Genomic DNA, 25,728 nt, shown 5'->3' with positions numbered 1-25,728 from the left:
TGACTGATACTTTCCGGGCATTATCTCATTCAATTTTCACAAAATTCAGTAGGTACTGTTACCCCTATTTTACAGATGAGGAAACAAGAGGCCTAGAATGATGAAGTAATTTGCCCAAGATTATCCAGCTAGTTGGTGGTAAGCCTGAACTTGAAAGCTGTATCTGTCTGACTCCAAACTTTTACTCGTCCAACATGCCCTATTTCTACCCACACTTTTGCCAGGAGCCTCCTTTGTATCCGCCTGGACTCCAGGGAAATGACCCCTGAGAAAGTGAGGTGAAGGGAAGTGTGGGCAGTGCTGCTGTGGGGAGGAGATGCAATTTAGACTCAAATCCTGACACAAATTTGTTTCTTGGGACACCAACTCATCCCCAATACATACAGAGCTCACAGTGGAGTATTTGAGTACTGGTATAACAGATGCCATGTGACAAATGAATTAAAATCCTAAAAAGGAAGTGGCAAGTATGACTTTTTACATAGGTTCTATCCTGAAAAGTGAGTCATCTACTATTTTATACTTCCCTATCTCTACCCACATTCCTCCAAATATTCATGCCTCCCCTGAATCCTTTCTGTAATAACACTTGGCATTGTCCCTAAAAGACAAAGGGAATAAGCTGACAGCCAGGAGAGGCGATGGAAATAGACACAATCAAAATTGGGAAGGCCCTTAGTGAACAAGCTCTGAGACTTCTCAGATCTTTTTTTCTCTTGCCAAGAGAGACACTGAGTATATCTTCTCTGCTCCAAATATTGCCAATATCCCCCATTTGGCAACAGAATTGCACAAACATACATTCAAATGCAAATAGGGTAGAAGTCACAGATGCAGAGCACAAGACTGTTGTATAATAAATATAGCGAGATTATAATTTTTTTTTCTCATCTCAAGACCTATCATTATAACCTCTGCAAGCTAGAATGCTTAACTGGCAAAGCCCCTCAGAACAGAGAAAGCATCACTTGTGAGTCTCCCTCTGCATGCTGACTAAGTGTGAGCTGACTTGGCATGGGTACAGTACCATCCACTTTTCTCCAGTACAGGCTGCAATTACACCCTTCACTCAACAGGATCTATTCACTGAGTGTGGCCGTGGCCAGATGGAACTCTGGGAGGCAGTTTTCTGTAGTGCTAAGTCCTCAATAGCTACCAGGAGCTACAAGCATCACTGTGCATCACTGTGCATCTGCAACAACTTGAGTTTTATGACTTATTTTCCTCCTGCACTGTCTTTATCCTAAAAGGAACTAACATTTTTCATGCTGCTATTCCTCAAGGTTCAGAGAAACCTCTTAAACAGATAAAAGGCGGTTCAAATAATTATTTTCCTCACTTTGCCTTATGAGCTTATTAGACATGCAAATATCTAATAAATTCTCTTCCCTGTCCCCTGCATCAGCCAGGACACTGACATCACGCTTTCAAAAGAGATGTGAAAATAATCTTCTCTGAATTCAGCCACATCACTCAGGGATGGTATATGGTCTCTCCACCTACTTCTGAAACTTAGCTTGTGCTTTTTACTCTTGGTCCTGGCAATGCAGTTTCCATTAACAACCACTATTCACAAGGCACTGGGGAATGCCGAGGCTGTGGCTCAGTCTATCTCAGAGCCCCTGACCAAACATCAAGAGATAGATGATTTTTTTTCTGTTTTCACCTGATCTTTTATTTGCATAATCTTTTACTTTTTCCTTCCTTTACAGTGCCTGATTTTAATGATTTTTAAAGAATTATGTGTTCTTTCCAGAAATTTTGGAAAGGAGAAATGTGTACAGGAAAAATAAAAAATACAAAATGCTACCACTTAAAGGCAACATTGAGAAAGATTTTCATGTATTTCTTTTTAGCTGTTCTTCAGTTTATATGCCTGTGTGAATTCCACAAAATAGAAATAACACCGAACATGCAATTTAGCATCTTGATTTTATTCCTATTATTGAAATGAGAGGTTTTGAGGATTGTACTTTTAGGGGAAGAGGAAGAGTCAGGGGAGGAGGAGAAAAGCTGCCCATTAACCTGCCCAATATTAGAAAGAATGAATCTAGAGTCTTCCTTCTCAGTGTGGTTTTACAATGTACTGGAACAAAACTTATAGAATCCCAGAGGATAATAAAATTAACTGAGGGTTACCAAGGGTGGGGGACTGTTAAAGCAGTAAGAGATTCTAAAGCAGTGCTGAAAATGATTCGAACAGCTGACCCTGAGGTCTCGGGTCAGTAGGGAGATGAATGAGGAGCAGATGGCCTGGAAGATATGAAGGAGTAAGTGATAAGGTAAACTGAATATTCAGAAAGCATGAAGAGATGGAGGAATTGACCTTGTGGTCAGGGAATATAATTTCAGTGTTAAGGATCTTAAGGATAGAGAACTTGGAGTGAGGATGAGCTACAAAGGATGGCTGTGTTCATGGTGTGCTGAAGTGATTTAGAGTTAAGGAACTGTGAGGTCAAGTTACAGCAGTAATATACACTTGTGCATTGTGACCTGTCTAGAATGTCAGCACCCTGAAGGCAGGGTTTTTATATCATTCACTGTCAGCTACCCAGCATTTAAGAAGTCTAAATCGTAACAGGAATTTGATGTATATTTCTTAAACAACGAATAAATGTCATTTGAATGTATAATGGCATCAAGATTTGATAACCTGCTGTATCCATTCCAGAGTAAAGAGACACCTACCAAACAGATATTCACATGAGCCTTGCAGGGAATGTTCTCTAGAAAGTTCTTAACTGAGGATCTGCTATGTGCTAGAAATATTGTAAGATACTGAAGATTTAGAGACAAAAGACAGTGCCTTCTTCCAATAAACTTATAGAGTATGTAAAATACCAAGTAAACTAACTAGCCACATGCAGTAACAGAGAAGGCAGAGTGTGCTCTGGCTATAGAGAACATCCAGAAGTAGATTCCAAAAATAATTCCAAAAGGAGGTAATGCTGAAACTAACCTCTAAAGAATAAACAAAGTTATCCTAGCAAAGGCAACGCCAGGTGTGTAGGTGGGAACAACTGGTATATTAAGGCCCACTCATAATAATTTTAGCTCAGGATGAGTAAAGAGACACCAGCTCCCTAGGTCTTCTGGCAATAACTCTGCCCCCCAAGGCACCAATAATCTGGAAATCTATAAATAATGAACAGAAGAATCTTTTCTAAGACCAACTCAGTTCCAAACTTTACATGTTGTCACTTGGTAGAATACATGTAAGTTTCTTTCTGCTATAAAAACATATACTGACTTAGCTTTAAAGCAGCATGTAAGGGGTGTTATCCATAATCCCATAACCAAATACAGCATCTATTTTTTTCTCTCCTTGCAATAGACATCCTAATGTGTTTGCAGAATTTTGAAGTAATTTATATCCACTTTTACTTTCTTATATTGAAATGTTCTGTTTATCATTTCAGGAAACACTTTAGGATGGTAACAGAGATTAATAGCAATAGTGAAGCATTTTACCCTGGAGAGGCTAAAAGTTGAGAATGTTGCTACTGACTCACCTGGGATTATCCTAGGATATGCCATTTTATGTCAGTGTGCCTCCACTTCCCCTTCTGCAATATAGGGACTCAGGTCTTGAAAAAGATATTTAAATGGAACGAAATATCCTTCATTTTAATATGAGTTATATGAGTCTAAACCCTGAGCAAGTTGCAATGTATTTTCAAGAACTAGAAGTGTTTGACACAGTTATTCTACTTCTGAACATCTATCATTCAAAAATAATCCCATGGAAGAAGATGCTTTATGCACCTAGAGTTTATCAAGAATTACTTATAATAGTTAAAAACTGGAAACCTAAAGGACTCACTATAGGGTAATGATTAAGTAAAGTATTATAATATGACATGACGTTATTCCACATTATGAATAATAATGCTCCACATTATGAAGTGGAAAATATATTCTCTAATTGTATGAAGTGCTAGAAATGACTCAGTTTTCTTTGTCAGTCAATGCTTTCTACATATCAGCAGTTATTGCTTCTTTACACTCTTCTACCTTGGCCAGGATAAGTAGACACCAGGTGCAGGTTACCTCTTCCCTAGTTGGCCTTGGAAAAGCAAAGGGAGAAAGACGTTTCTGCAGAATGGAACACACAGAAAGAAAAGGAGATAATGAGATAATGGAGATAATGAGACAGATTAAGGGAAAATGTATTAGAAACTACTAAAATGCTATGAAAAATACAAGTTGTTGTTGTTATAATAGTCTATGACTAGTGAAGTGTTTCAGCCATGAAAAAAAAAGAAAATTCAGATCATGCTTGTCTTGATGATCATAGAGCTCAGAAGATGTCCTGAGACAGAGGAAAACAACTCCTCAGTGCTTCTGAATGTTTCAAAATAGAATTGGATAGAGCTACCTTGGGTCACCATGACATCTCTTTTATTCTGGACTTTCTTCTAACTTTAAATGCTATTTGAATTTTTGCCAGGGACAACTTGTGGAATGTTCTGAGCCCAGTTTGGAATTTTATTTATAGAATAAAATTTCAATTTCTCTGCCCATTTCAATAGGAGCAGTGTCCCAGTGCATCTACTGAATGGATGGATACTCCACACAGCCTTGTATAAATTACCCTTGAGCCACCCAGAATGCAGAGGGCCCCTGTGATGAAGGTCAGCCAACTTATCCTTTCAGAGACAGAAATAACCACTTCCCAGACTTCTGGTATTTTACATCCAGCCTTAGCATGTAAGCTGCAAGAAGAAGGGGGTCCAGTCTGATCTAGTGTATAGGAAATAAGAAAGTGGGAGTGAAAGCACTGATGGAGATAAATTTCTCAAGCCTAAATCGAAGTATAGGCCTATTTAAAAGCAGATCAGAGTTGCAAAGGCAGAGATTTTCCTACCCCAAATGCAGAAAATTAATCGCTACAAGTGCTGAATGTTAAATAGGAAATCCAATGTCCAAACATGTTTCAATTATAGAATTATGAAAAGTAGCATTTTCCTAATAAAAAGCGCTATAAGCAAAGATACCAGAATCAACCAGACCTTCATGCTCCAACGCCTGCTTAACCTCTCTAGCTTCAGCTGCCACGTCTATAAAATGGGGAGAAATGCCATCTCTGGTTGTAACTATGCGTTAGTAAACAGGACTCTCTGCTAACTCACCACAAATTCAAAGAGAAATAAATGTCCTTGCTTCCTTTAGGCTGAGAGTTAATACTGAGCAGAATAATTGCAAATAAGCTTTAAAGGGGTATCTTTTAAATGCAATATAACTGGGGTAAATGGGCGTTTTGTCCTACTTGAAGGCTACACTTTAACCATGTGGGAGAGGAGAAACAAAATAAAGAATTTTAAAATTTTGAGACCAAATCACTATTTTTCTTGGATGCTACTTCCCTTCTCCAAATGTTCACAGCCATGGCAGGCAAATACAATCAATGCTTGCATTTTGTTAAATCAAATTACAGGGTAAGAGAAAACAAAACAAAACAGACTAATTAATTTGCTTTCCTTTCCTAACCTTCAATCTTAAAGGTAGCCCCTAAATAGTTCAAGTTCTCTTTGTCTTGAGTTGTTTGTTCAGGGACGTTGTATAAGGTTCATATATGATTTATCTGACTTTTATTCAGCTTTCCTATATGCTAGAAACAAGAAAATGTCCATGTAAAAGGGGAGGAGAATTAGTAATGCCTTTTCCAGCATTTAACAGTGTGGCAGGCTGAATAAGGGCTCTCCAAAGAAGTCCACAGTCCTAATCTCTGGAACCTGTGACTTTGCCACTTTCATGGCAAAAGGGACTTTCAGATGTGATTAAGGATTTTGAGACAGTGAGATTATCCTGGAGTACCCCATTGGGCCCAATGTCATCACAAGGGTCCTTGTGAGAGATACACAGGAGAGTCAGAATGAGAGAGGAGGAGGTGGGATGAAGGAACAGAGGCTGGAGTGATGCCATTGCTGGAAAGGGACCATGAACCAAGGGATGTGGACAGCCTCTTTAAGCTAGAAAAAGGCAAGGAATGGATTCTTCCCTAGAGCCTCCAGGAGAAACACAGTCCTGCTGACACCTTGATTTTTGCCTAGAAGACCAATTTTCAGACTTCTGACCTCCAGCATTGCAAGATAATAAGTTTGTGTTGTTTTAAGCCACTAAATTTGTGGTAATTTGTCATAGCAGCAAAAGGAAACTAATACAAACGGGGATTCTGAAACACTCACACTGCTCTAGGGAGTTGCTAGTCCAGATACATGAATGCTAAACATTTAGAGCAGCAGAAGCTGTTTGCCTGTTGATACTAGACTAACGAAGCGAGCAAATCACCTTCGTCATCAGGTTCCTCATCACCTCCATGAGTATATTCCTTGGACAACTCTTTCCCGATTCATGGATATCAGTTCAGTTAAGGACCAAACTAGCTCATGAATTTGCTATTCCAGAAAAAACCATGCTCTCTCCAAATGATTTAACCAAAGAGACTGACAACAGTCAGGCAACATCCCTGGGAAAAAATACTCCCATTGACTTGTAGAGGGCAGATGATATCCAGCTGGGAGTAGGAGATATTTAAGTTTGAGAACTCAAATACTCAGCACCCTGTCCTTTGTGGGTAGACTGAGCAAGATAAAGGATATGGAGGCTCATGTGAAGAACCCCTCAGAGAGGGGAATTTCCAGAACTTCCAAGAATGAAATTTGGGGATAGAATCATAGTCTTAAACTTATTCATAAGCTTAATCACAGTCAGGATAAGTAGCTGGGTTCAGAAGCAACTCAGAAACCAAGTCACCTACAAGACTCAATTCAAGTGAAGCAGCTAAGAGAATAGGTTTTGGAATTAGATAGTTCCAGGCTATATTTCTTCCTCAGCTGTGTGTGTTACCTGGTCAAATTTTAAATCTAAACTTCAATTTTCTTGTCTTAAAAATGACTATAATAACATTTACTTCAGACCTCATAGGGTTGTGAGCATTAGGTGAAATAAAGTACAGAAAGGGATTAACACAAAAGCTAACAAATGCAAGCTTAATATAAGTGGTAGCTTTAGAGTTAATTTTTATTCTTTGAATCCTCCAGGTTGTGCTTCTCCACTGTGCTCCCAGAACTGCCAATGCATATGTCTGCCTTAGCCTCTATTAGAATTATAGACAACAAAGTCAAACCCTCAAAGGCAGAAACCGTCTCTCTCATTCATTGTTTTACTCTTAGCATTCAGCACAGTGCCTCACCTGTATTGGGCTCACATTTAAAATAAATGTTTATGAACTGATCTTAGCTTCCAGTTAGGAAGTATCTGAGACATCAGTTACGATATATGATTACAGGATTTTTCCATCTGTGACCCACTGGGTGGTGAAATAATTGAGTCACACAAGCATTTTTTTTTTAAAGGAAAAGAATAGGGTGGGGAAAGATCAGAGTACAAAACACATAGTAAGGTTAACTATTGTTACATGACACATTTGTTTCAGTTACATATGGGAGTGTACTTGGTTGTAATGTAAATACATTTCTTATTGAGGGTAGGGATAGAAAAAAATTGTGAACATAATGACTCTTCTACTTCAGCAACATTTGTTATTTTCTGTCTTTTTCACTTCAGCCATTCACTTTTTTAAAAATTTATTTTTAGCCATGTTGGGTCTTCGTTGCTGCGTGCAGGCTTTCTCTAGTTGCGGTGAGCAGGGGCTACTCTTCGTTGAGGTGCGTGGGCTTCTCATTGCGGTGGCTTCTCTTGCTGTGGAGCATGGGCTCTAGGCGTGTGGGCTTCAGTACTTGTAGCACATGGTCTCAGTAGTTGTGGCACACGGGCTTAGTTGCTCCACGGCATGTGGGATCCTCCTGGACCAGGGCTCGAACCCTGTCCCCTGCATTGGCAGGTGGATTCTTAACTACTGCACCACCAGGGAGGTCCCCATTTCAGCCATTCTGATAAGTACATAGTGGAATAGCATTGTGGTCCTAATCTACATTTCCCTAATGACCAGTGATGTGGAGCACCTTTACGCTTTATCTCAGCCCTTTGAATATCCTCTTCATAACCACTTTAGAAAATTATTTGAAAGTATCTACAAAAGATGGACATGCATTTCCTATTACCCAGAAATTCTGTGTATTTACCCAAAAGAAATGTGTGCATATGGTCACCAAAAGACATGTACAGGAATGTTCATAGCAATACTATTCATAATAGCCCCAAATGCTCATTAACAACAGAATGGATAAATACATTTGATATATCTACACACGATAAAATCCTATATAGAAGCAAGAATGAATGAACTACAACTACACACAATGTGGAAGATTTGCACAACATAAGATTGAATGAAAGAAGCCAGATACGAAAAAGTACACAGTGGATAATTTCACTTACATAAAGTTCAAAATCAGACGAAACTAATCTATTGTGTTAAAAGTTAGGATAATGGTTATCCTTGGCATCATGAGGGCTTCAGGGGTGCTGGTTCTTGATCTTAGTGCTCATTACATGGGTATGCTCAGTTTGTGAAATTAATTGAACTATACACATATGATTTGTGATTTTTCTAACTTGTTTCTGAATTTGTCTGAAATGGCTATATCTAAAGTTCAAACAAGTTAATAAAGAATACTTTGTTTTAAGTGTGAAAAACACTGATAGAGAGCAAGAATCCCTGATACACTCACCCTCATTACCATCAAGTGGTCACCTAGTGTTTGCTTGAACAATTATAGGCAAGGTCAGGAACCTATTTACTGTCCAGGCAGGTCACTTGTTAGAAAGCTTTTCCTTTACAGTAAGCCATAACTTGCATCTTCACAACTTGCTCCAGTTTGTTGCACTGTCCTCCTAAGAGATTCCAAATCAATCTAATTGATCTAATCCCTCTACCACCAGCTGCTCTTCAAATATTTGAAGGGAGCTACCATGTCCATGTCCCCACCCCAAGTCTTTACTTCTCCAGACTAAAAAGCCCCAGGTCCTTTGGTCACCCCTCAAGTGCGGTTCTCAGTCCCCTCGTGTCTCTCGATTGCACTCCTTTTATCTAGTGATGCTCAGAACAGAGCACTGGCCTCTAGGAGAGGCCCGTGAAGAGCAGAAAAGAGCAAAAAGTAAATCTAGATAGTGAACTTCTTATCAATACCCTCTAATCTTCAATATGTCCTTTCTTCCAAGTTCACATTATACGGTTCTCTCCTGTTGAACAATCAGCTAAGATCCGCCAGGTCTTTTCCAAAGTACTGTTAAGCCCCACATTTACCTTCTGTGTTAGTACAGTCTGCCCTCTGTTAGGACTCAGAACACGTATCTGGCCCCGCTCCAGTTCTCCAAAGCTAAATCTTGGAGATGGAGGCCTACCTGTTACAGAAACACCTCTGAATAGCCTTTCCATCACCCTTCCCCCTTAAAAACAAAAATGAAGTCTTTGTCTCAAGACATCATCTCTTATCCTTGAATGAGCCCCATTTTAAAGTATATTGGGGGTGGGGGGGAAGCAATGGGGCATGGAGGAAACACAATTCCACCGTGCATCTCCAAAATCTGACCTAAAAGCAACTGTCACCCCGACCTCGACAAAGCCTGAGCAATGACGGGCACCCTGGTTTGTTTCTTTCTCCTTTCCTCTCCCAGCATCAGTTCCAACTGGAGACTCTGGAGATGAGCATTGCAGGCTCTGCTCACTCAGTCCATTGCCTTTGTGTGACTAGTAGAGGTTGAGTAGGAAAACGTGTCAGGGTGAGAAGGAATCTGATATTTTTCAAGATAGCTGACATCAAAGGTATCTCTAAAGAAAGACCTGGGGGAATCCCCTCTCATCTGTGGAACAGTTATAAGACAGAGAAACATTTCTACAAAAACTTCCAGGCAGCCTCACTGGATATCCTTAACATCAAGACTAGGTGGAAGGGAGATTCATTAAGCAGGAAAACACCAGAGAACAGAACATGTACAGCAGGACCAAGAGAAGCAGGCCGGGAATTAGGGAGGGGAGGCAATCGAAAGAGAAGCTTTCAAAGGCCCCTAGTGGCGAGGGGCGACCTCTCCAAAAGGGCGCAAGGGCAGGGGTGGAGTGGAGGGACACTAAATCCGGAACGCGGCGGGGGTCGGGGGGAAGAAGCAGCTCACCTACCTTGTCCACGTCTGCTCCATTTTCCAGGCGCTGTCCTTACTCGCGGGGCGCTCCTCACCCGGGAGTGGAAGGAGCCTGGGAAAATGAGAAGCCTGGCCCACGATTCTCCAGCGCAAGGAATCTTTCCTCCCCAGCTCCCTCTTTCTGTGTCGGAGAAGAGAGAGCTCTGCTCCCCGCTTCTTTAGAAAACCGATTTGACGTGGCCAAACATCCAGCTAACGGTGCTACGGACACAAGGGAAGGACTGTTCTCAGTAGGAAGCTGGACGTAGAGCGGAGCGGTGCGCGGAGCTGTTTTGGGAGCTGGGGCCAGAGGCAGCCCGCGGTGTGCGCACACACTCCCAGGCTGAGACACGACTGGCTGGCACGAGTTGCTCTGCACCAGCTGAGCTGTCAACCGCGAGGGGAGGCGGGGCTCCCCACAGCCAGTGTGCTGGGGCCGAGCCGGCCCAGGTTGCACGCCGCCGCCTGAACACACCCTTCCTTCTTCCCTGCCTGGATGATGCTGGCAGAGGAGCAGAGAGCTTAGAGGCCTCCTTACCCAGCCCTCTGTCCCTCGCCTGTCCCACTGAGAGGCTTTGGAAAAAACCAGCCAACTGTCGGGAAAATTTGGAGAGGAAGTCCTTTTGTGTGCCTGCATCACCCCACCCACAGGTAACCCCAGAGCCAGAGCTGGAGTCTAGGAAGGTTTTAGGTGCAATCGTGGGTGAATGCAGATGCAGACACTAAATGATCACAGGACATGATGTTATTTTCTTAGAGATCTGATATGTTAGTGTCACCACTGATGGGGAGACCAAGAACCTTCCTCGGTAAGGGAAGCATCCTTACAAAACCTTGCAGCCTTATTAGCTGCCTCCATCTCAGACATCCTGCTTGTATGGTATTCTCTCTCCCTGGGTTTCAATTTCCCAAGCACAGAGGCTACTGGGCTCTTCCACTAGCTTCAAGAGGGCAGAGGGTTCCTGAACTTCCCAGAATGCTAGAAAAGCTTCAAGACAGTAGCCATCAGGACCTAGGATCTTCCCTATAACTGTTCTAAGATCATGGAAAAGGGCTCTTTGGGGATGGTGCTGCCTGAGACCCTGTATCATCTATTTATGTAACAAAGTTTAGACATGTCAGACATTCTATAATTAAAGCGCTTACAGCCTTCAAGCTCCTTTTTAGCTCTAAAATAAAAACTTTTTATTAAGTGACATAATCACTTATTATTAGCATTACCACTGACCTTTTTTTTTAATTTGCAGAAAGCTTTATAGTGCCCACATGTGGCAATGTTGACATAGTTGTATTCGTTTCACAGATGATAAATTTGAGAACAAAAACGCTGAAGGTCTCTGTTAAGGCTCTGATACAGGCCGTCTTCTACACGCTGTGGCCCCGCAGACATGTCCTCTGAAGAAAAGACCAACAAGCCTTCTCTAGAATGAATTGATTCTCTCAGGTATCCTAAGAGGTTAACTCAGGAAGGACCCTAGCATGCCTAAGTATTGCTGAGACTGTGGGGAGCCTGTATTCTTGGGGCACACTATCATTCTGCCTCCCATCTCTTGGGTTAGTTCCCCTAATTATCAGTACAGAATAAGGGTTGGGAGGGCAGGGTAACGCTAAAACATTTGAGAGTTCAGAAGAAATGTCTGAAAGGCCCCTAGTCTAGAAGCCTCCCAACCTCAACACAACTAGTACCTAAGACCACACTGCTCCTGAGCTTAGAATGTTTCCAGGAAATGTTTTAAGGTCCAGATTGACCTGATTGACAAGGTCAAGCCTGTCCAGATTGACAAGGCTCACAGGTCACTTCTCTAGAAAAAAATCTCCGCTGCCTCTGAAGCCAAAAAAGAAAGAAAGAAAAAAAAGGGGGAGTAGGGAGAGTCAGAGTTCCATCTTCCATACCAAAGTTGGTACTATATTTAGTTTTGTCTCAAATCAAATTATGGGCTACTGAGTTTGGAGAGGAACTCTGTCTACAGCCAGACATGTGCTGCGTTCAAGAAATTATAGCACTAACTAGATAAACTGTGGAGTCCCAGAAGCGAGGCTAGAAAATATGCTTATTCATTTTTAAAATAACTTGTTTACTAAGTTCATAACACATTCATTGTAAAAGACTTGAAAATTACAGAAAAGTATATAGAAAGTAAATTACCCATAATACCCAGAGATAATCAATGTTAAAAGTTTAATTTCTTTCCAGTCTTTTGAAAATATATCATTTAACCCAAATGCTGACTCTCTCTTACACATATAAGAGTATATTATTGAAAAAAGAAATTTTTTTTTGTTTTTAAAATTAAATGTATTGTCAAAAGAACTAACTTTTTGTCTTATGTTTTAAAAGAAAATATTCACCCACATATCTATTCCTCTAGCACAACAGTTTAAATTTCTCCATATTCCCTACAATTATTATCCATATATACCTATTTGTATAGTTACAATTACATACAGCTTAGACATGTTTATATCCTCTTTTTCATTTATTAGATATTTGTCCATATTGTTAGAGAATGTTCATATTTATTATTCTAATGATTGTATATTATATAAATCAATGTAACCATAGTTTACTTAATAATATTCTATTACTGCATAGTTATGCTGTTTCTAATATTAGACTCTTATAAACAATGCCTTAATGAAGTTTTCCTACCTTCATTATTTTAGTCTTTTGAATTATTTCCCTAGTATAACTTCTTAAGGTATAGGAATTTTAGGATAAAAGGACCTTCTAATTTTAACATATTGCACAGCTTCAAGAGCACTAGGATTTATCATTTTAGTTTTTCCTTATTTAACAGATAACAAATATAGTAATAAGGTATTTTAGATATCTGTCTATATCTATCTATATAGTATATAAATAATTTAATTTCATCTCATTTTACTTTATATTTCTCAGAATACTAACTAGTAAGTAGTACTCCTCTTTTATATGCTTACTTGAAAACCATTTTCTGTAGTAGCTAGTCATGAAATTCTGCTGTGTTGAGTCATTGTATTAGTCATCTTTTTGCTGAAACAATGCTGCTTAACAAAGAGCTCCCAAATATCAGCATTGTACAACAAACATCCAGTTCGACTCAAGGATCTATGGTTCAGGTATGGCTTGGTTGGGCATGGGTTCAAGTCTGCTTCATGTAGCTCTCATTCCAGGACCCCCACTGAAGAAGCAGTGGATACCTGGGGAATATTCTTCTCATGGTAGAGTACAGGAGTGTAAGAGAGTTGGCAGAGACTGTGATGTCTCTTAAAATTTCTGCTCAGAATGCATACATTGTCCCTTCTGCCATATTCCATTCCCCAAAGTAAGTCACATGGCCAAGTCCAGAGTCCTTGGTGCAGAAAAGTACACTCTGCCCACAGAGTGCAGAAGGGGTGAGTATTTTGGAACAACAATAAAATCTACCAGTTACTGTCAATTTCCACTGTTGTACTGATACTTGAAGACAATATTTGTCAAGATGAAGTTTTCATCAGCTGGGGTCTCTGAGTGACTCTGGTGATCAGTGTTCCTGCTGGCCCAAATTGAACATGTGGAATGAGCAAGAAATACATTTTTGTTGTATTTCAAAATGTATACAATTTGTTGTATTAAGTTACTGAGATTTGGAGACTATTTATTACTGCAGCATAATGTGGTCTATCCTGACACACTTTTTAAAATTTTTTTTCATTTCATTTTATTTTTTTAACTCATTTTGAGACCAAGGCAGAGAGAAGGCTATAGATCCCATGGATCATTATGGTAGAAAGTCACACATCTTCCTTTTTGCATATCTTTCCCAGTTTTCTGGATTAGAACTCAAAGAATCTGGATAGATAATGTTGATAAATTAAACCAGTTGACGTTATTCTTTCCTGAGTACACTGCTTTTGCAATGGTCAATTGATTGTGCTTCAGGAAATGTCTAAATTGATAAGGGACAAAAAATAGGAAAGTATCTCTGTCTTCATACTTAGCTCCAAATACTCCAGTGGTACTTTTACCTTCCACTTATTTAGTTTTTTAAATTTCCTTTCCCTTCCTTCTCCCCAGCTGGACTCTGGGTAAAAAGGACTATTGCTCTTTTTTTAAAAAAATTTAATTAATTTATTTTTGGCTGCGTTGTGTCTTCGTTGCTGTGTGCAGGCTTTCTCTAGTTGCAGCGAGTGGGGGCTACTCTTTGTTGCGGTGCATGGGCTTCTCATTGCAGTGGCTTCTCTTGTTGCAGAGCACGGGCTCTAGGCACGTGGGCTTCAGTAGTTGTGGTGCATGGGCTCAGTAGGTGTGGCTTGCAGGCTCTAGAGCGCAGGCTCAGTAGTTGTGACATATGGGCTTAGTTGCTCTGTGGCATGTGGGGTCTTCCTGGACCAGGGCTCAAAACTGTGTCCCTTGCATTGGCAGGTAGATTCTTTTTTTAAAATAAATTTATGTACTTATTAATTTTTTGGCTGCATTGGGTCTTCATTGCTGCATGCGGGCTTTCTCTAGTTGTGTTGAGTGGGGGCTACTCTTCATTGCAGTTCGTGGGCTTCTCACTGAGGTGGCTTCTCTTGTTGTGCAGCACGGGCTCTAGGCATGCGGGCTTCAGTAGTTGTGGCAGGAGGGCTCAGTAGTTGTGGCACATGGGCTTAGTTGCTCTGCAGCATGTGGGATCTTCCTGGACCAGGGCTCAAACCCGTGTCCCCTGCATTGGCAGGCAGATCCTTAACCACTGCACCACCAGGGAAGCTCAGGACTATTGCTCTTGATATAGATTACTCCATGAACTATAAGGTAATAATAAACATAACCATGTCTAACATATTTTTGCCATATTCTCTTCTAAAAGTGTTATATGTACCGATTCCTTTCATCCTCACAATAACATGATGAGATAGGCTCTAGTTAACTCTGTTTTGTAAGTGACTACTTGGGGACACAGGGAGGTAAAGTATGTTGCTTAAGTATACAGAGCTGATATCTGAAACCAGTCTAGCTCCATAACATCATGCTTAACCACTCACTATGTGCACTGCTTCCCTGATTTTGACCCCTAACATTCACTGAGACTTAGATAGGAGGACGACGTCTGCAGCGTCTGTCATTTCACTGCCCACTGCAGTTGGCTCAGCTGACTTGGTTAGTCAGCAGATGTCTCCTTTGTCCCTCACAGCTTCATGTCCACCTCTCTAACCCTGGGTTTAAAAAATGTCCTTTGCAGAGAGGAATCATTCTGCAGCCAAGGATAGAGTGTCTGTGGTAAAGATGGCCACAAATTCTTTCCTTCTTCTCCCATTGAGAGGTGGAATCTAATTCTCCTCCCCTTTAATCTTGGTTGGCCTTAGACTTAACTGACTATAGAATACAACAGAAGGGATGTCTGGGCCTGCCAGGGCTAATTCAAAAAAAAAAAAAAAAAAAAAAGCCTTGCGCCTTCATGCAAGACTCTTGAAGGTACTTGCTTTTGAAGCCCTGAGCTGCCATATAACAAACTCCCATGCTAGAGAAGCCATGTGGAGAAGCCCTGACACTGCATGGAGACAGGAAGGGGCCTAGTTGAGCCCTCCAGCTAGCAGTTCCCACCAAGGTGTCTGGCATATGAGTGAAGCAGTCTGGGACCTTCTAGATCAGTTCAGCCATCAGCTGGATGTAATCGAGCAGCTCCAGCTGTGGTTATATGGAGTAAATTTGCCCTGCTGGGTTACGCTAGAATTACTGATCCCTAAAACCATGAGATTTAATAAAATGTTTTTTGCATTGAGCCATAAGTTTTGGAGTAGTTTACTAAGTAGCAATAGATAGCGGAGCCATATTGGGTACCTGTAAGTGGGTTGTTGCTATAACAAAAACCTAACACAGGTGGCAGTGTCTTTGGGACCTGGATGCAGCAGAAGCTGGAAAGACCTCTAGGAGAGGGTTAGTGAATGCTGGAAGGACACTGAGGAGACTGCTAGAGAGACTGTGAAGGACAGTGAAGAAAATATTATTGGGGGCTGAAAAAAAAATGACCTGTGTTATATACTGGCAGAAATTTAGCAAAACCATTCCCCATGGGAATGTGGAAAATAGAAAATGCACCTAATGAATCGGTAGATCTGGCAAGGAAAATTTTTAGGCAGAATTTCAAGCGTACTAACTAGTTGCTTTTAACCACATATGATAAGATAGGGATAGAAAACGATGGGCTAAAAAAAAAAAAAAAAAGAACCATTCAGTTTTTAAGCAGAATTTAGAATAAATATAACCAGGAGTTGCTAGATTCAAAAATCAAACTGCTTCTCTCATCTTCAGTTTCTCCAAATAGCAAACGCTTTCAAAATAAGTAGTCTCAGGGAAAAACAATCAAATCCAAGATGTAACTATTAGACACATGGTTAAGACCTCAAGAAGGTTTAAGGTGGCACCTCATATACCATTTCAGTTAAACAAAGAGGCCAGTACGAATCTTAAGGGTGTGCCTTTCCACTAGACAAAAGAGCTTCTAAAATTTTAAGGGCCCATTATTTTACAGCAGCCTCTCAGGCAGCCCAAGGTACAGAAGACCTTGTTTCAGAATAAAAAGTGGTATGTCTTTTGTCTAGGAGACTTGATTATAAATTAGTACAAAAGATGCCCTCAAAGTTTTTAAGCAAATTGTACCAGCAAGGACTGAAAGGGGTTGAGAGAACACGGCATGAAAAGATACCTTTGGACCTTCAACCAGCTACTGAGGGAAAGCAGGCTGAGAAAGTTACCCAACTGCAGAAAAGGATCATTTCCTATGAAAAAAGAATGACTCAAAGAAAAAACCCCAGAGGACAGACCCCAGAAGCCTCCTCTTCACCTGAACTTGATTTAGATGATGAGATTCTGGACTTTTGAACCGACCCAGTAAAAGTTATGAAACTTCTGGGGGATTTGGGAGGAAGTAAGCAATGCATATAGTAATGTTTATGGCCAAAAGGTGCAAGAATATCATAGATTAAAGATGGTTGAAAATTCTTCGCTACTTCTCCCATTGAGAGATGGCGTCTAATTCTCCTCCCTTTGAATCTGGGCTGGTTTTAGTGACTTTCTTGACCCATAGAATGTGGCGTGAGGTCATAAATTCTGAGGTTGGGTCAGCTTCCACCTAGGTCTCTTGATATACTGAGCTGCCATGAAAGAAGACTGATTACCTTGCTGTAGAGACACTGAGGAGAGGCCCCAAGACCACTTGTGAAATAGTCAATATTACCCAGCAGTCCACATGAAGGCACCAGGCATCACTTGGATTCTATGCCTGATGTGAGTGAAGTTGTTTTGGGACCTCCAGAGCAGCCTTCAGCTGAATACTACTGAGTGACCCAGTGAATGCCACATGAAGCAGACAAATTGCTCAGCTGAGACCTGTCCAAATTCCTGACCCACAAAAATCACATGATATAATAAAATGGTGTTTTTGAAGTACGTCATTATGCAGAAATAGACAACTGGAGCAATGCCTTAAAATGTACACGATAATTCTGATACATTATTTCATTCATTCATTCAAAAATACTTACTGAGGACAGTTATGTGTCAGGCACTATTCTATATACTAGGGACACAGCAGTTAAAAAAATAACCAGCAAAGACCCTGTTTTCATGGGGTTTACAGTCTACTGGGATAGACAGACAACAAACAAAGAAATAACTACAATATGCCAGATGGTGATAAGTGCAATGAAGAGAAACCCAGCAGTGTTAAGAGAGCATCCCAGCAAGGCAACCCTCTTTTATAAATGAGGAAATGGGGCCTTAGAGAGACTAAATGATAGGTTAGTAAGAGAAACACGTTCCCAGGTATAGTAAAACTGGAGCTTCGTGTGGTGAAAAACTGTCCAACAGAGTTCATAAATTCAAATCTGTTATCTGCATTATTAGTGCAACAGAGGAATCTAATTGGCAGAATTGAGGCTTGGATGGATGTACCTGGTTACCCAGGCCATGCAAGTAACCTGGAGAGAAAAGGTTATAAGTACTATATGAATTGAAAGATCTGCCCTTCAGTAGCTGGAGTGGGGCAGGGGCTGGGGAGATGTGTGACTCTGGGGACTATACAAAGTAAGTGGCAGCTGTGCCTCAGAGCAACAGAAATCAAAACCAGGAACAGTTTATGAGAGATTGGGAAATACCCCTTGGGATAAGCAGAAATCCTTGTGATGGAGAAGGGGGCTTTGTAAAATACTTTATTTCCTAAATGAAAAGGTGGGAGTTCAAAGGTAGCTAATGCTCATGAGACTTCATTTATTCCCACAAGCTGATAAAACTCAGGGACAGTTTGGTTACCTTAGTTCACTCAATTCAACATTAGTTCAACAAATGCTTACAGAGCATGTGCTAGGCATTGTACTACATGTTTAAAATCTAATGTGGGAAGTGAGGCAGGAATTCATCAAACCAAAATACAAGTGAAATTGTGTAAGTGCTACCATAAAGGTACAAAGAGGAACATAAAGGAGGGAGTGATTAATTAAATCTGATTAGAGAAGGTTTCATAAAGAAGGTAGTGTCTGAGTAGGGTCCTCAAGGATGCCAGGGATAAAAAACTTTATCATATATTAGGATTTCAAAAGACAGTAGTTTTATTTAAAAATTTAAATTTTCATTGGTAGAAGGAGAAATGTTCCCAGTCTCCTCTGAGTGACTGCCTAGGGTCCCATTCATTTGGAAGAACTGTGCAGCAAAGCTGATGTCACTGGCTAAGGGAGACTTGGGTTCAGATCAGCCCTGTCAATTTGCAGCTTTATGATTTTGACAAGTTACTTAAACTCTCTGGTTTAGTTTCCTCACTTGTAGAATAAGTGTAATGATAATGACTACCTAATAGGGTAGTTGTGAGAACAAAATGAAATAATACAAGAAAAGTGTTTAATTCATTGCCCAGCACATTTTAAGCATTCAATAAATCATAGCTATTCTTTTGTTAATGTTCGCAAACCAGGCAGGATTCCAACCCTGTATAGAAGTTGTGAATTTTAATTTCAGTTCTGCTCCAAACTGCTCTCTCGGGCTAGGCCAGTGACCCAGATTTTCCATTTCTCAGCTCTCTGATTTATCATATGAGACCAAGGCACTGGCAAGGAAGCTGAATAAGCTGGTTCTCCTACTTCCTGGATGGAGTTCCAGGGACAAAAAAGTGGATACTTCCTCCGTCTTGTATTCCTCCCTTTATCTCAAAACTTCTCCCCCTGTCTTGAGGACTGTGTGTATTTGTGTGTGTGTGTGTGTGTGTGTGTGTGTTTATTCACACTTCACTAGCGAGCCTTGTCTGTCAGCTGTAACAAAAGCGTCAAGGAAAGAAATTATGACCAAGCTTTCAGACAGCTGGTGGTAATTTACTCATACAATCCCCTTCCTTTCAACACCCACTATTTATGTGTATCTGATGTTGGAGGAGGGGGAATCATGCAAGAAATGTGGTATGTAAATTTCTAGGAAAAAGGGGTTAGAACACTGAAGAAAGACTTGTGTGAATTACCTGGATAATTCTCCTTGCTTTGAACATAGATATTGTGCCTTAAAAATTGAAGGGACTGATGTGAGGGTTAATAAATAAATTTCTGGAACCAGAAACAATACTAGAATAAATTAACAAATAGCTTTCAAGGCATTCATGACAATTTCACCATCACTAAAACCCGAGTCATTTTCCAGGACAGGACAAGCAGCTCCAGTTCAAGGCTAAGAAGCATGTTATCAGGCAACCTAGGCCGCTTAAAAAACCCATGGAGATTATAACTAAAGGCAGTGATGATCCTGGTTTCGAGCTCAGATTGGATTCTGAATTAGGAAACATATTGCTAAGGACAAGGCAGCCATACAGCTATGGTCCCTGTCTTTGTTTCTCATGTCATATGATCTACTAGCTTGTCCCCCAGTTGATCAAGGTGGATTTTTCTGGCTTTAAAATTCTGGCAGACACTAAGAATCCCTGGTGTTCTGTGTCCTTGATAGATTAGGCTTTATATATATATATATATATACACATTTATATATATATATTATGTTTCATATAGATGTATCTATATATACATTTTCATGTCTATAGACCCAGCTGGCAAGGGTTCAGAAATATTGAGATACAGCCTCAGAAAGCCTTACACAATCAAGAAAAAAATGTTAACGAGAAAAATCCCTCATTTGTATGTGCACTTTTGTTTCCATTTTCACGTTGTATTTATCTACAATGTGAATCCGTTTTTAAAACTTTCCATTTTGAGAAAAATTAAAAAAATTTTAAACATATGGAAGAGTTGCAAAAATAGTACAATGAAGTTCTACAAATCCTTCACTTGATTCACCAATTGTTAACATTTTGCCACATTTGTTTTCTCTCTCTCCCTCACACACAATTACTGATGAACCATATGAAAGATGCAGGCACTCCACCCCTAAATATTTCAGTGTGTATCTCCTAAGAATAACTAAAATTATTAAATTACTGTGATTATATAAAAGAATATACTCGCTCTCCTAGGTCAGCTTTTGTCACTATTAAACAGAATCTGATTGATGTATTTGCATTGTTACTTAATTAATATCAGGAGCTCTCCCTGGTAGCTATTTGGCTTAAATCTGCACAACCAAGAGGGCTCATCAAAATAATCACTCCAAGGACAAAGGCGAAATATACAACAGAGACAAATTCCCTCTTCTACACTTGGCACTACTGGAAGTAAATTTCTTGGCAGTTTAGAACAGCTGTTTGTCCTTTCTTCCAGCTGGCAAGGGTTCAGAAATATTGAGATACAGCCTCAGAAAGACTCATACAATCAAGAAAACATTTTAATGAGAAAAATCCCTCATTTGTATATGCACTTTTGTTTTCATTTTCATCTTAGTATATAAGAAGCCAAAATACTGAGCTGTGGAGTTCAATATCGAACATCTGGCAATCCTAGACAAAAACTGAGCATACCCCAACAGTCCTTTATCCTTGCAAAGTTCACGTGAGTAGAGTGGCCATAAGAGTTAATCCCGTTCTAGATCATATCAGTTCAGTAAAAGGACAAACACACCCAACTTTAACCACTATGATTCTTTTCAACTAAAATAATCTTTAAATTAGACAAAAAGTGTTTCCCATTTTTAGGCTAGGTCTGTGATATACCAATAGGTATAGAAATACTAGCTGACTCTAAATCAAAGGTTGTGATATAAAGAAAAGAGTTATTGCATCTTCTATTTGTTGGCTTTGGTAAATTCTCAGGAGATAGAGGGAGGGAAAAATCAAGGCCAGAAGTTTTCTGGTACTGATGGGTTGACAACTGGTTCAAGCTTTTGATTCAACCGTGAAGGAGTTCAGGGCTGGACCTGAGGTGAGGGGAGGGAGGTAGTCACCTGTGGTACAAATTTTAAAAGATGTCAGAAGCTCGGTAATCAAGACAAATGCAATATTCAAATGTAATATTTTAAAAAATAAAATTATTGCCAAAAATCCATAATGAACAAAATGTCAAAATCTTAAATAAAGACAGGATCTGTATGTGCATAATCCTGGCAGTGAGCGCCTTACTTGCTCCACTCTGGTCGGCACCCTGTTGTTCATCCCAGGTGGTGTGACAAGAGCCAAACCGGTACTCTCTAATGCTGTGTTCTGCTGACCTTGTTGGCAACAGCTCTCTGTGTGTAATGAACTGCCAGGTATCAGGTGGTACCTTTAAGACACCACAGGGCAAAAGTGACTATATGAGCCAAGGCCAGCTCTTCCAACCTCCTTCCCGAATAGTTTTAAGGCTCAAGGGAACGTTTCTGGGTTTTATAGGGCATCAGGGAGATGATAGAACAGATGAGAAGGGGAGATGGTGGAAGAGGGAAAAAAGAACAGTTTACCTCATGAGTTGCTGCTAATATAACTAGAATGGCATTTTCAAGCACCTATCCTTTTTAAGAAAACCCTGAGCCCTTACTCTCAGTTTGAGGTACCTGCTCACTCAACTCAAAAACCAAATCTGCCTCACCTTTAGTCTTTCTGTCACATGAACTGCAGTTGGCTTTGGAAATCAAAGTAGCCATGCTACCTCCTCCATAAAGGCTGTAATGAATTCCAGCTGCTTAGGAAACTTCATCAAACTGGAGCCTCTCCTTTGGCAAGAGCTGCTCACGCGTGAGTACCAGAGCTGATGGTGTGACAGTGCAAACCACCTACAGGTGCCCCTGCTGGCAGAACCTATTTACGGACTCAGCCTTACAATGTATCTTGTTTGGCCATTAGCTGGGACATGAAAGGTCCAGGTAACCACAGTCACCAACACTCCCCCTACATATGATCCTACACCTGACTTGCTTCAACATCTGTTACCTGCCAGGCCTTCTGTAGGCATCAGGCATTTGCATGTTCCTTCATGTGGCTTGCCTGGCTCCTAGTGGTGAGGCACTCAGGCCTTCCTTCTTCCTCTCTACCTACATCGGCCTCACAAGGACAGCCTGTCTTGCTAGTCTTGGGTCCCTCGTACAAATTTTTTTTAAAAAAAACCTACTCTTTGGACAGGATGTTAGAGTCATAGCTCTGAACATTAACCTGGAGAGCTGAACCATTTGCCAGGTTCTTGACAGCTCCTTCACCGAGGGCCAGACTCTGCTTCCAGTTTTCTTTCGTGGAAGGCAGGGCCTGACGTTTTAGCTCAGTTTCCAATAGCTTTATTTTTAGGGATTGGGCCTTGCTTCTGGTGCTCCTTGACATCCACAGAGCGAGTAGGGAACTGTCCTGAGAGGATGGGGTAAAGGGAAGGGAAGTCTTGAGGGCCAGCTGTAAAGGAGGGAGGTGAGAGTCTTTTAAGGTTTCACTGAAGCAAGGAAAAGAGAAAACAGCTGCAGCCACTGCAGAGCTGAAGTTGAAGGCTGAGAAAAACTAGCCCCTGTGTCAAACTAGAAGAGTAAAAAGAGGGTATGAAATTTAGAGATGTATCAAAATTTGGCATTGCCATTGAGCCAAAATCTGCTATTTGGCTTTGGCTTTGGCAAACCCAACAACTGAATGCTAACTTCATATTGTTTCTTACATCTCTGAACTTGTGCTCATGTGGGTTCCCATAATAGCTAATCAGCATAACATGCCGGTAGTACAAATAAAGTATGCCATCTAGATTTTTGTTAATATCTGAACAATCACTCTCAGATACAAGTAAGTATTCAAGGTATTATTTGGAGAGAAAATCTCCTTATATGATTTACATGTTGAAATTCTGGTAATCCTTCAAACATAAAATTTTAGTTATTACTTCAAGAGTGAAATGATGCAACAATGAAAAGTGATTGTGAAAGTTAATAATTTAAAAATCAATAGTTATTACTTTTATTAATAACATTAATATCACTATTAATAATTATTTAAACTGCATATATTCCCCCAGTTTCTGGCTCTCCCAAGCCCTGACCACTCTGAAAGCAGCTTTGCTAATTTATATTAGAAACTAAACTACATGTACCGCGTGGTCTCCCAATAGGTTATCTAAGGCAGAGCTCCCCAACCAGTCCCCCTCTTATGTTGCAAACAAGTTACACTGTCTACTCAGAAATCAATTCCCTCAACCCTAAGGCATCCAAGAAGACAGCCAGAGCCGGTCACTGCCAGCAATACCTTCCAGGGATGCTTGGAGAGCTGACTGAGCTAGCAGAGTCTGAGGTTTTTATTGTTCTGAAGATACGGTCAAAAATCTTTAATAGGACATACATAGCTTGGCATAATCTTTAGCCTCAGCTCTGGTTATACTCCTCCTTGATTTTTGTGCTTGATTTGTAATAGTCTCATTCTAGAAGGAAGGAAGGGAAGGAATAAATACTGTTGTTCCTCTAATTTCCAGGAGTTCAGGTAACGGATGCAGACGGTGGTAGCCAGTCTCTAAGAGGGCCCCCAATAATCCTTGGTAATCACACTCTTCGTATTGGAAAGAGATTTATTATAAGTGATTGGCTCATGTTGTTATGGAGGTTAAGAAATCCTATGATCTGCTTTTGGAAGCTGGAAACCCCAGAAATTCAATGGTGTTGTTCTAAGAGGGTCCACTGTATAAGTCCCAGTCCGAGGTCAAAAGACTAATATCCCAGCTCAGTAGTTAGGCAGAGAGAGAGAACAAATTCTCCCTTCCTCCATCTTTTTGTTCTATTTAGGTCCTCAGTGGATTGGATGGTGCCTACCCACATTGGGGAGGGCAATCTGCTTTACTCAGTCTACTAATTTCAAATGCTAATTACATCTGGAAACACCCTCACAGATTCACTTAGAAATAATGTTTAGCCAGACATCTGGGTACCTTGTGATCCAGTCAAGTTGACACATAAAATTAACCATCATAGTCCCTAAGTTTTGGGGTAATTTTCTATGCAGCAATAGATAACTGATACACAGATTCCTGAACCTTCCCTCAATCCAAGGTCATGCTGTAGAGTTAGAGATCCAGCCCTCCCACTCACAAAGAAGCTATTCTCTTTACAGTAAAGAAGGACAAGGAATTCAGAGCATTTATTTAAGGCTGCACAACTGGAAAGTAGATTTATGGTGAAAATGAAGGGAATGATAAGTAGTACTTTTGTAGGATCATTCTGTAGAATATACTGCCTAAGCATTCTCTTTCCAGATGTGCTTTTAATTACTACCAAGAACATTTTTTTTTCTTTTAGAAGATATGTGAAATCCATGAAATGCCTTCTTATTGAAACAACAATAAAGCTGTACATTTTAGTTTCAATATTTAGTTGGAGATTCCAAAGTCAAGATTTATATAGCAATGAGGCAAAAAGATGCTATAGATTGGAATATTATGGAGACTAAAAGGATGCCAAAATATGGTATTGTTTCTGTTTGTATACTTGTTCATGTTGACAATTCTATTATTGGTTCCATTTTCTCTGGCGAGTGTTGTATGGTTAAATGTGGGTGTACACGAGCACACACACAGTGGAGAAAAGCCCCCCACATGTGCCCACTGTTCTGGGCAGTGAGCCCAGTTTGCTTTAAGTCTTTGTTATTTGCACAGTGTCCCAGATTCTCTTTTGAAATGTGCAATTCACCCAATTTTATTAACCTGAATATGGAGCTATCTGATGCTTTTTTGATAGACTCTCACTCATGTCTAGGTACACTTCCTTTTGTTTTAAACAGGTCATTCATTTCTCTGTGTTGACCTTCAGGCATTTTGCCATATGAATTGAAAGCAAATCCTCACAAGGTCAGATTTTAGTAATGCCGTTTATTATTTTAAAACACATGACATTTCACGCTTGTTATGCTAATTTGGAGACCAAACCATTTTTCGTCTAAGTTCTATCAAAGGCTTTTTGTTGCTTTTGTTTGTTTTGATTTGTTTTTTAAGGAAAAGCAGATCTAGGGCCATTAAAAGGAAAAAGAATTTAAAGCATACAAGATGAAGAAAAATAATGACTCCAATGCACATGAAACAAAAATTTAGTACCTGACAGGTGAGTACCACCTCTACCACTTCATAACTATGTGATCTTGTCAAATCATTTAAGCTTTCTAAAAAAGCAGGGATAATAATAGCATCTTTCTCACAGAATTGTAGTGAGGATTAAATGAGCTTATGCTTATACATTGCTTAAGATATGTATAATGCTGGCATGTAGCCAGTACTCAATAAATATTATTAATAATGTAAATTATACATGTAATAACAATATTAATGTTGCTGCCATGGATGTCAGCGATCAAAAATCTAAATCAC

The 25,728-nt window shown here is 40.2% G+C and overlaps 1 protein-coding gene across 18 annotated transcripts in view; it reads right to left on the bottom strand.

Moving 5' to 3' along the window:
* PDE4DIP (phosphodiesterase 4D interacting protein) overlaps window positions 1-25,728 on the bottom strand; it is a 224,462-nt gene that overhangs the window by 178,559 nt on the left and 20,175 nt on the right. The window contains exon 1 of one of the 18 annotated variants that reach the window (XM_067727472.1): window positions 10,082-10,433. The exons of the other annotated variants lie outside the window; for them this stretch is intronic. Coding sequence (XP_067583573.1) covers window positions 10,082-10,101 — 20 coding nt within the window. The 5' untranslated portion in view covers window positions 10,102-10,433. Of the gene's footprint in view, window positions 1-10,081; window positions 10,434-25,728 lie in introns of those variants that run through there. 18 annotated transcript variants of the gene reach the window in all.

This window comes from Pseudorca crassidens, chromosome 2 (genome assembly GCF_039906515.1).
Source record: "Pseudorca crassidens isolate mPseCra1 chromosome 2, mPseCra1.hap1, whole genome shotgun sequence".
Taxonomy (NCBI): Eukaryota; Metazoa; Chordata; class Mammalia; order Artiodactyla; family Delphinidae; genus Pseudorca; species Pseudorca crassidens.
Note: the sequence above shows the minus strand (reverse complement) of the source record. Positions and strands in the feature narration are given on the sequence as shown.